Consider the following 12172-nt stretch of genomic DNA (forward strand, 5'->3'; position numbering starts at 1 on the left):
TTAGCATTTTTTGTGCGTTGCCCATGCATGAAGGGTAGAGCAGCCGTTTGGCAATACTGAGCGGTGATGTGTCACATCTGAGCGCTAGCCGTTCAGGAAGCTCGCTGCCCGGCAGACTACACTCCGGAGAGGTGGTGAGCGGGTCCTGAAGTGCAGTGTCAGGAGCGGAGCTTGTTTCCAGCAGCGGCGCCAGGGGGAATGGGAAGGCACAGTGTAAGGAGCTTAGCTTGTTGCCGGCAGCGGCGCCGGGGTGCATGTTCGGTGAGCAGCGTGTGCATGAATTTCTGCCTGGGATACCTCCTTATGGACTACTTTTCCGAATAGCCTTACATTCTTTGCCAGCAAAAAAGTATGCAGACGCTGCTTCTAGGATCTTCGTGACTTCAGCCAATCAAAAGCTAGGGTGTGTCAGGCGCGTGCCCCTGTCAAAACCCTAGCTTCTGGTGGCGTCAAGATACACTAATACCCTACACAAGAAAACTTAGTACATTCAGCTCTGCTGGTTTCACACAAGCATATTACGGAGGAGTGTCCCAGCCTGACCCTGGGTCTACTGACCCAAGCTCACAACATCATAGGGAACTATGTAGCTGTGAGTTCAACTCAGTAGGCCTGCAGTCATCCATAATAAGCGTTAAGCCGGCTTAAGGTTGCCACACAGTGAGGACGCTCCGTGAGAGACACAGAAAAGTTTGGGGTTGGACAATCTAATGCAAATGAAGAGGTAATTTTCAAAGTGACATATCCATTTTCAGAAGAAATTGAGGCAAGCGCGGTTTTCATGATGCCTACTTTATCCTTAGCAACATATTACAGCCCAAATCACTCAAATACCTACAAAACCATCACTGCAAAGATCTCATTTTGTCCCAAAGTATTCAAAGTCACACCAGATAAAATATTATTTAGCAAAAAATGGCATTTGTTGGATTAAAGTCACTTTGGAAATTACCTCTTCAGTTACGTGGTGACCCAATTGGCAGATAATTAACAAGTGACTATAGCTGTACATAGTAATGTAAACTTTTGGCAAGATAATTATAAAATATGTACTAGGATAAGTAAGGTTTGTGATTGGCCCACAATTGTCCTATAGTACACGGTAAATATTGATTGGCTTACCTGGAAACACATGGTCTATATACCATGCTAAAATCCAATACACAAGAGCATCAAAAAGCATCATGAATATGGATAATAAGAAGCTGTATTTATCTCCCTCCACCGGGCTTTTGCGTATGTTGCCAAATTGTAACCCAATGCCTTGCTCCTCATATCGGGATAGATATTCTGTTCCAAAGCCAAAAGCAACAGGTGACAGCAAGCTCTGCAAAACAAACAAAAGACACAAATAAGCAAAATAATGGGGAGGACTGTGAAAAGGGTATTCAGCTTGGCATGTCCGGGGTTCAAAAACTTGTATCTAATACTAATGTATATTTGCAAAAGCATTCCCATCTAAAGATCTGCATTAACGGCGCACTATGAAAAGCTACTCCGTGACGTACTGCCAGCATCTTCAACTTGAGAGTCATGCGGTCCTGCCAAGCAAAGCACAGGATGTGCGGCAAGTAGAGTGTGAAATAAATAACTCCGCTGCAGGCGGCTGCCAGGTTGGCTTTAGAGAAGAAGACACTCATGAGGAACGCTTGCATGATGGTGGACAGCGTGAAAGCCATCAGAAAGAGGAACAGGATTAAGGGATTGCTGTAGTGAAGGACTCCGCCACCCTGCAAACAGAAAAGGAAAACCAATCAGCGGGAGATCGTTTTTTTTTTTTGTATGCAACACAAAAGAATGGGGGAAAATGGGATTTTGACACATTAATGATAAGAAAAGGAGCGGAAAGAGAGCAGAATTCTTCCTTAGAATACTTGACTTATTAGATATACTTGTAGAATCTGGCGCACTTGCATAGACAACATAGAAGATAAAACACGTAGTTACATGAATATCCCTATTGTAAATTGTGAAGAATAGCGGCGCGTTTCAGAAGAACAGATCAATGAAATACTTGGTAGCAAGCAAAAGCATTATAAGCTGCCCTTATTCAGTAAGTGCAGGAAAAAAGGGTTAATTCAGTTGTTTCCTAATTGACAGCAAATTAAAACAGTTATATAGGGATATTTTAGAAAATAGTCAGTGTCTTTTATTAGAACTCTACATTGGGCCCTTCTTCATAGAAAACCAAAGATAAATTGACAAATGGGTGTTACCAATCCCCTTATCAATGAGTTGTGCTCTACCGAGTTAGAGGGTGGTTTAACACTGAACAGCCATCAGCTGAAAAATCACTCAAATGAGCAATTTTGAGTGGTAAGCACTGGACCCAATAGGGTATTGAGTGAGAAGTTGCTATTTGTTTTGTTTCAGCTCACTGAAACAAAGGGACTAGTGAGTGGAGTTCCGCTGTCATGGCACCGGCTATGCCATGAATTCCGAGTTGCTGTTGCAGGTTCGGGGAGATGTCACCATGACAGCTCCAGACCATGTGAAGTGCCAGGTGGAGCATGTATTACATCATTCTAAACTGCATACCAAGAAAATAGCATCTTGGCCTGGTTCCAGCGCTTATAGTCTGGATGGGTTGTCTTTCAGCCCAGTGAGCCTATTAGTTTCTATATAAGGGTATTTCTTGTATGTTTTTATTACACTTCTCCTAGGCATACATCAATATATAACATATGAAATTAAGATAATTGCCTCTATAAGATTATGGTAATAAATTGGATCTGCTCATCCGCATGTAAGGGTATTTAAACTGACCCTTGGTGCAAAGGTTACCGGTTATATGTTCAGAGTACTGGCCATCATGCTGTCTTAGAGCTCAGAAATTCTGCATTCAGTAGTTCTGTTAAAGTTAGCTTCATACATAGTCTTCCTAAGTCTTCGAGATTTAGTTTCTAGTGTCAGGTGCCGCCAGTATGCCTGGGGTTCTTTCTCAGCAGCTCTCCCACAGTGGGGTCACTCTTTTCAGGGCAGGTGCTTCACTTGAAGAGTCGGTCCAGTTCACATGGTTCTGGTGAACTAGGTCACCCTTTTCACCGCTCTTTCCTGCACTTTGCTAAAGTACTCTCTGTTAATCCGAAAAGACCTGTATCTCCTGCTCACCGATTGGACTCCATCAGAGGCGTAACTTGAAGCTCCTGGGCCCCAATGCAAAACCTGGAACGGGGCCCCCAACTATAATGCTTTATTCATAGTACTGGGCTTACTATATAGAGAAGAGAGGCCTTATGTGCCCCCAAGGCTTCTGGGCCCGGGTGCAACCGCATCCCCTGCATCCTCTATAGTTATGCCCCTGGACTCCATGTTTAAACCCGGAACTTATTACCTCCAGTTGTTCTAACTAGTAGTAAATGTGACACTCACTCAATGTAATCAAGCAGTCGAACGTTCATCTTTGAACAGCTGCCTGTTCATAGTGAATGGAGGTGTGTGGCTGGAAGAGATCTCAGCTGTGCTCTGCCTCCAATCACTGAACAACTGGCGCTCCTGTGTAAAAGCACAGGAGCAATGGTCGTTCCATGTAAAGTAAGCCTGACACTGCCCAATCACTGCTGACAGTATCAGACTGTGTAGGGATGCACTCTATTGACAAGGAGAATGGTAATACCCACTTGACAATTTATTCATGCATTTCCTAGAGGTAGAACAGAGGTATTGCACAATGCAGAGGTCTAGTAAATTGTTATTTTATGGGGAATTCTAGTATTAACTAAAACATGTAAGGAGCACAGCCAGATATTCTGTAAACTACATGAGAGACTATAATACAACTTCAGTCAAAAATCACCATAACTTAATATATAAAGTGATGCCACATACAATGCCAAGTGACTGTAATATGGCCGTTGGATGTCATGTAAATATAAGATATCTGCTGTAGAGTATATTCTGATTCATCATATTCTGATGTTTTGGTATTATACATCCTGCTGGACTGAAGGTCTGAAATATTTGGTAGCGCAGACATGGAATGTCACAGTAACTGATAGTGAGAATAATTAGTTTCTCGGTTGTCAGTTAGTAATCGGATAATAGTGTCGGCGAGTGCTCAGGAAGAGCCTAATGGGAGTGAGCGCTGTGACACTAGAGCGTTGTACCAGAGCGACGATGGGGGTAGCAAGAGGAGCTTATAAAATGGTGTGTTTTGGGGCTAGGGGACTAGATGCTGATGGTATGGCGTGTATGCAGCCAAATGGCCTTATGATTGGCATGTAAGATCTAGCAAACCCGGGGCATGTCTGTTGCAAAAAAGTCGATGAACTGGAAGTACGAGTGGACTTGTTTGCTGGAGCAGTGCAGTGGACTGAGAGGCTGGAGCAACTTGTCCACTGCAAGGTAGGTGGTGGCCTGAGAGGCTGGAGTATGTGTGACACAGAGTTTGTACAACACTATACAGTGGGCCACCGGATGAACTTTTGGGAGACCCACAGGTGTGAGCTGTAACCCTGACATTGTTGAGCTGGCTTGGGGGAAAATGTTGCCACCTTAGTGTACTGGACTGAAACAGTCTTAGCCATGGAAGTGAGCAATCTGTAAACCTCTGTAAGAGTTGTTGCTATAGCGGCATGGCTGAGGGCATTCATCAGCATAGGAGTGGTCATTTCTGGGACTTCTGCTGGTGTTGAGTTACATCAGCGTGGGAAGGACCCAAGGTGGGTTGGGTGGTGCTAGTCTCATACCCTGAGGAGGCTACAGCTGTGTCCATAAGGAGGATGTTAGAGTCATCGGTCTGAAGGAGAGTTGGTGGACAGCGTTGTGTAGCAGTAGCCTTGAGCCTTGTGATGTGACCTTCAACAATTAACGCAGGAATGTCAAGAAAGATAGTGTGTAATTGGAGTTACAACACGACTGCGGGTCTCCTGCACTCAAGGAAATATAGTCACTTAGAATGATAATTATATTCCAGAGATCCACTTTAAAAGTAGTAACAATTCGGCCACTATAGTCACATTTTCCAGATTATATTGAGTATTAAAATGTATCTTTAATGCAAGTTTCCTAGCATTGGAACTTCTGCAGTCCTCAACGTGTGCACAGAACCTCACATACATAGAAGGGCACACATATATTTATCATACTTATAACAATAATACCCCAAAACACATTAAAACATAAATAAAATACAACAAGGTGTGTCATCTTTTATCTGTGAAGTTCTGTTCAGCTCTTCCACTCCTTCTTGACACAGGTGCAACAAAGAAAAAACCTTGGTAAACGTTGGATGCAGAATAGTACTAAGGGATCTGTGCACTTGCTTTGGCTTGAATTGACTGTCTAATGCGACCTGTAGTGTCCCAGGGAGAAGAGAATAAGTGGGAAAGACGCACATTAAGCAAGTTAAGAACCTAGGAGGCATGCAGTAAAGATAAATAGTAGTACTCTGTGGTGTGGCCTGGTTGGTTCAGTCTTGAAGTGTAGTTGTCGGAAATGGAGTGTGATAGAAGAGTTCTGGTGAGCAAGAGCTCCTAGTGGTAGGGCCAGAACAGGGGTGATCCCATACCAGTATGCACCCTGTTGATTATATTACAGAGTTGAAATTGAGTTGTTAGTTAATTACTTCCACTATTGAGGGCCGGTGTGAAGTCAACAATGTTCTGTCGGTTTGTATAAAGACTACACTAGCCAGAAGGGCCATATGCAGTGACCTAAGCGAATGTAACGAGTTTAGCTGTTGGATTCTAAAGACTATTTAAGTTTGTTCTGGAACACTTAAGCAATCCCGCCCTTTGAGTGAACTGTAACCTCAAAGCTTCAGTGCCCTATGTGTGATTTCTAACCACCAAGTGTGGACCCCATGTTACAAGGTCCAAACTGGAAGATCGCAGGGTGACTCAGTGGATAAGGAGTATTAAACATCTCTACCCCACCAGCTTCTGGTCCGGGAAACAGCAATGTGAAATGATTTTGTCTAGACTCAACACCATCATTAAATTCATAGCCATTAATGATTTCCAGATTTCTACGCTGTCCAATTTAAAATCTGAGACACTCAGCGGGTTCTTATCCAGTTGTTAGAATAATCCAAATATTTCTACTCTGCAATAATATGTTCCCAGGGTCGCTAGAAATTACAGATGCTTTAGGAACACTACACTCCACCAAGGAATGGACTGAAAATATTTTGTTTTCTAATACGATTCTGCTAGAGGCTTTCTGTGTGGTATCAGAGGACTATTTTGTACAAAAACCACTCCTGGATCTATAGCTGGATAGAAATGTGCCATGTCTTAAAATACGAAATTCACTAAAAATGCATCAGTGCTACACAGGATTGAGAATCCAAAAAAGTCAAAGGCCCAATGTCCACTTGCGGTTTAGATTTGCAAATCAAAGCCGCCCATAGGGATGCATTAGCATCTGCAAACTATTTAAAAGCATGCGGATGCCATTTTCTCCTGATGTGCGGATCGCAAGCTGCGGGAGAAAATCGCAACATGCTCCATTTTTCTGCGGATCCCGCGTGGACGGCTTCCATTGAGGTCAATGGATGCCGTGCAATCTGCGGCACACCCACAGCTGACACTGCGGACGTGCTGCGGATCCTCGGGAAAGCGGGACTTAAATGTACTGTGTATGCACACGGCGTGCGAACGCAGCTGCGGTGCAGAAGAAAGAAGATCTGGCCGTGGACGGAGGACACCGGCTCCAGACAGGTAAGAAACTGGCTGTGAGCTTGGGCGGATTCCGTGCAGGATTTCCTGCATGGGATCCGTGCGTGCAACTGCGTGCAAGTGGACATTGGGCCAAAGGCTATGTACAATGGTAACTAGGAGAACAGTGGCCATAATGACCTTCCTCAAGTTGCTGTCTCACCAGACATACAGTAGCCTCCCCCAAGATTATTCTAGTATCAGGCACTAAAGGGGTTATATCAGATTCGAAAAGAAAGCTGTTAAGCTTGTACATCTGGGACCTGTGGTACGGTGACAACACAGGTGCAGGTGGAGTGCAGGTTTCTCCTTATCCCTGGGCAGGTGCGGTCCCCAGACGTCTGATGTCCTATGTGTGAGTCAGATGGGTGATGCCTGAGACTGTTCCCTATGTCAGCACGGTGGCTGACTCTCCGTATTCCCCTGAAGTGAGGACACTTAGACTGCTTTGGTTTGCCATTGGTATGCATGTGAGCTCTGGGTGAGGTCCATGTTGTATGCACTACTTGTTGCATGTTGGTGTGAACAATGACTTGTGATTAGAGATGAGCGAACGCGTTCGTCCGAGCTTGATATTCGTGCGAATATTAGGGTGTTCGGGATGTTCGTTATTCGTAACGAACACCATGCGGTGTTCTGGTAAATTAAACTTTCTTCCCTGAGACGTTAGCGCTTTTTTTTGGCCAATATAAAGACAGGGAAGGCATTACAACTTCCCCCTGCAACGTTTAAGCCCTATACCACCCCCCTGCTGCGAGTGGCTGGGGAGATAAGGTGTCACCCGAGTATTGAAATCTGCCCCTCCCGCTGCTCGCTATGGATGCATTCTATATGCGCTCAATGGGGCCAGCGGCAGCAGCGCTGACCCCATTGAGAACATATAGAAGACAAATCCTTCTTCTCTGGCACAGCTGTAACAGCTGTAGCAGAGAAGAACGATGTTTGCCCATTGAATTCAATGGAGCGGCAATACAGCATGTTCCACTGAATGCAATGGGCTGCCGGCGATCGCAGGATGAATGGTCGGAAAGGGGTTAAATATATAACCCCTTTCCTGCAATTCATCCAGAAATGTGTTACACTAAAAATATATACCGGCGTATAAGGCGACAGGGCGTATAAGACGACCCCCCAACTGTCACCTTATACGCCGGTAATACAGTGGAGCAAAGAATAAAAATCATTACTTACGTTTTTAGATGATCTGCGGCGCTCCTGCAGGCTGTCACTCCCTCCTGGTCCACGGCAGAGTATTGCTTTCTCCACAAAAGACTTTAAATCCCTGCCTCCAGAAAGACACGTGCCTTCAGCCAATCACAGCCAATGACAATGATGTCATTGAATGGCTGTGATTGGCTGTGTTTCTGGAGGCGGGGATTTCAAGGCTTGAAATCCCCGCCTCCAGAAACACAGCCTATCACAGCCATTCAATGACATCATTGTCATTGGCTGTGATTGGCTGAAGGCACGTGTCTTCCTGGAGGCAGGGATTTAAAGCCTTTCATAGAGAAAGCTTGTCTGCCGTGGATTAGGAGGGAGTGACAGCCTGCAGGAGCACCGCAGATCATCTAAAAACGTAAGTAATGCTTTTTATTCTTTGCTCCACTGTATTGCCGGCGTATAAGGTGACAGTTGGGGGGTCATCTTATACGCCCGGTCGCCTTATACGCCGGTATATATTTTTAGTGTAACACATTTCTGGATGAATTGCAGGAAAGGGGTTATATATTTAACCCCTTTCCGACCATTCATCCTGCGATCGCCGGCAGCCCATTGCATTCAGTGGAACATGCTGTATTGCCGCTCCATTGAATTCAATGGGCAAACATCGTTCTTCTCTGCTACAGCTGTTACAGCTGTGCCAGAGGAGGACGATCTTTATGCTGACAGTGGGGGGGGGGGGCACTCTTGCTGCTATTGTGGCTTAATAGTGGGACCTGTGAACTTGAGATGCAGCCCACCATGTAGCCCCTCGCCTGCCCTATCCGTCACTGTGTCATTCCCATCACTTTCCTGAATTGCCCAGATTTTCACACATGAAAACCTTAGCGAGCATCGGCGAAATACAAAAATGTTCTGGTCGCCCATTGACTTCAATGGGGTTCGTTGTTCGAAACGAACCCTCGAGCATCACGGGAAGTTCGTTCCGAATAACGAACACCCGAACATTTTGGTGTTCGCTCATCTCTACTTGTGATGTATGTCTGTGCAAGTGGCCAAACATGTGGTGTGTACAGTCCTGGTCTATGTGGTATGTGTTACACTGTATGTTGGTGTGAAAAGTGTTAGGTCTGTGCAGGGTGCCAGACGTGCTTTTTGTGCTGTCCTGTACTGTGTAAAGTATGGGGGGGAACAGTGTCATGTCCTGAGTGTTTAGTGCATCTCTCCAGCTCCCTGATCAGGGATAGTCAGGTCAGTAGAAGAAGATATTGGGGCCGCCTTTATCGAGGCGATGACTCCACTTTTAGGCAGGGGTGCCCTCTTTCCCTGATCAGTTAGGGACAGTTGTCCATTCTTCCTCCTGGAAAGATGCAATTGGTCCATACAAGTACTCTATGTGTGTGTTTGCGGTTTTAAATGGACACATTTGTGTCCGTTCTGAGGAGTGACGCTTTTGTGCACCAAGCGGACGTAACAAAAGATGTGCTTTTTTTAACCAGAAGTTTCCACCAGTGCCAGCCTTAGGTTTGGCGGCATCCTGTACAAAATGCCCTTCCCCACTCCACCCAAAAAAAACAAGACAAAACAATAGTGCACAGATAGACAGCCTGCCTGTATTCTGCTTGTACAGAACGCAGAAGGATAGCATCATTACACACCATAAAAGCTTAAGGAATTAATACGGTAACCAAATGCAGCCTCAAACTAATATCTGTACATAAACACAGCACCTGAGCCAAGCTCATAACATAAATACAGCACCAGAACCAAGCTCAGTCCATAAATATAGCATCATAAACACCAGACCCCTGTCCCACATTCATCATTCATCGGCTCACTTTCACCTTGGACCATACAAAAAAGCATTGAGTTTCCTTACTTAGCTTGGCAAAGGGCTGCACGCCCGAAACTTTGCTATTATCTTCTGGAGTTACACAATAAATTCATATGTCTTTGCATCATATTTTTATGGGGGCTCGTTTGCTTTATTTTGTTTTTGCTGCTTGGAAGAAAAATATCATTTGGCTAGGGGGACCTAAAGTGGGGAATTTCCCCGAGCCTACACCCACCTGGCGCCTCGCTACAATCTGGTAGCTGGCACTCTGTTTGACCACACAGGTCCCATGCAGCTAAGGTTGGCCATGGATTCCACTCTTACCTATGGGCTTTGTCTGGTGTCACAGTTCAGCCTTATTTGCCTGACTGGGGCTGAATGGTGATATGAGTGGTGCTAAATTCCTTCCACCTCTGCTGTAAACGTCTTGCAAGGTAAGCTGTAATCTTAAAGCTGTTATCTAAAATAATATGTAAAATAATGGGGTTTTTTAAAAAAAATATAAACTCATTGTAAAAAAATCCCCTACCTAGAAGGAGTTGTCGGAATGAAATGAAACTTTCTCCGTGTGATTGTAACGTTGATATAAGTGATTACACTATCAGAGCATACACCAACAGGGGGCAGTGTTTCGCTGCACAGCAAAGGCAGGATTGAGGCTCTCATCCCTACGTCTCCAGACATGAACACGGCCATCATCAGTGCCGAGACTAAGCCTGGATTTGTCACTGAAGACAACCCGATTCCACTCCATAGCAGTCCAGTTTCATTGCTCAGAACACCACTGCAAACGAAGCATTATCCTATACCAGTGTGTGATATAAGAGGAGTGCTGCTGACAACTTGTATTTGGAATTGACCAATGCAAACGAAGGCATAGTCTGTAACAAAGGCCGTACACATATTGGGCATTGGGAGACCAAATGTTCTTCAGCCAAGTTACTGGAAATGGTTCCGACAGACAAAGGGGCCTGTAATAATGGCGCCACCTGTCAAAGGATGGCGGACAACAAAACAGTTTGAACTGCTCGTGCTTGTCGGATGATCTGATGATTCTCTCTATTGGTGGTTTGTCGAAGGCGGTCTGAGCCCGATTGTCTTATGTGCCCTCATACATCCACTGGTCCCAACGCCTCCTAACAGTCTGGTCAGAATGGCCCAAGTGAAGGACATTTCTTTAATGTGACCATCCAGCTTCTCACCTCCCAATAATGCCCCTGTCAGACTGTTAGCTTTACAATATCCCTTTTCCGCGTTGTAGAGGCGTATATTCAAGCTCTATTCAAGCGGAAAAGAGGTCACTACACACAACGAGCCTCAGAGAGCCTTTTTATAGGCCAAGGGTGGGACCACTTTTAGGACCATCGGTGGCAAGACGTTCATCTAATCACTCCACAACTCTTATCATTTGCATATCTGCCTAAGATGTAACTGCATGCCGGGTTTTGCAGCACAACGACAACTCCTTCTAGGGGGCGGACTTTTTTTAGAGTGTAATTGCTGTTCTATAATTAAAATTCGTATACCAATGTATCACACTGTACCACACATATACACATATCTATACTTTGTATTTAATTTCTTACAGTGAATTGCCAAGGTAAAGGTATGTATGTAGGTATGTATGTATGTAGGTATGTATGTAAGTTGCTTCTCTTCCACAATTGTCACATATGACATTGGTGTATCTGTAGATACACGCATGGCCTGACCTGTACTGCATAAATGAATGAGAATGTATCCACAAACTTCACATTTTCTTAGAACTTCAGTTGGGGGAAATCTGCTCTTTGCATTCCAGCACGTAAGCCCTGGTGCACTTTCCAATTACCCTTCTGCTCTGGCAGATCTGACAGGACTGATAAAGCACGTAAAGAATGTAAATCACAGGTAGCTAGACTGTGAAAACCAGTGATAATCCCAAATAACTACAGGCAATTAGAAGAACAGTCATTTCCTTAAGAACTCACTCACATGGGCATATGTGGCCCGCGTATTTTTCTCACACGTACTACGCAATTCATACAGCAGATACACATGTAACATGCATATTAGCTGCACATGTTAAACCCCCCATAGCCAAAATAGGACATACAACATTTTGTTTTAATACATGCATGAAAAAAACACAGGTGTGAGTGGCCCAATAGAAATCAATGGGCTTTTAGCACCATGTATTACGTGTGTGAAAAATACATGGGCCACGTACGCACGTGTGAGTGAGTCCTATAAAAGCTTGTAGTCCAAACATGCACTGTTTTCTATATATCAAATAAATGAATGTTCTTGTGATGACCCTCTCTATATAACATATGATGTTATATACTGGGCATGCCATGAATAAGGAGCGTTTATCAGTCTGAAACGCATTTGTATTGCTATGAGTTACTGCTTCGGTTTTGTTGGATCCATGGCATTTTAATATTTTTGTACTAAAGATTATTTTTATGAACTTTCATGAGTGCTGGATGGACTTCTACTTATTATTATTATTACCGTCCTGTGTACATTAGGAGGA

General features: G+C 44.4%; 1 protein-coding gene across 1 annotated transcript in view; it reads right to left on the reverse strand.

Moving 5' to 3' along the window:
- The window catches only part of ABCA4 (ATP binding cassette subfamily A member 4), a 206443-nt gene that overhangs the window by 70427 nt on the left and 123844 nt on the right, over nucleotides 1-12172 (reverse strand). The window contains exons 16-17 of the mRNA XM_066597367.1: nucleotides 1509-1730; nucleotides 1123-1327 (exon numbers count right to left, since the gene is read on the reverse strand). Of these exons, the coding sequence (XP_066453464.1) occupies nucleotides 1123-1327; nucleotides 1509-1730 (427 nt within the window). The remainder of the gene's footprint in view (nucleotides 1-1122; nucleotides 1328-1508; nucleotides 1731-12172) is intronic.

The sequence above is a fragment of the Eleutherodactylus coqui genome, chromosome 3 (assembly GCF_035609145.1).
Source record: "Eleutherodactylus coqui strain aEleCoq1 chromosome 3, aEleCoq1.hap1, whole genome shotgun sequence".
Taxonomy (NCBI): Eukaryota; Metazoa; Chordata; class Amphibia; order Anura; family Eleutherodactylidae; genus Eleutherodactylus; species Eleutherodactylus coqui.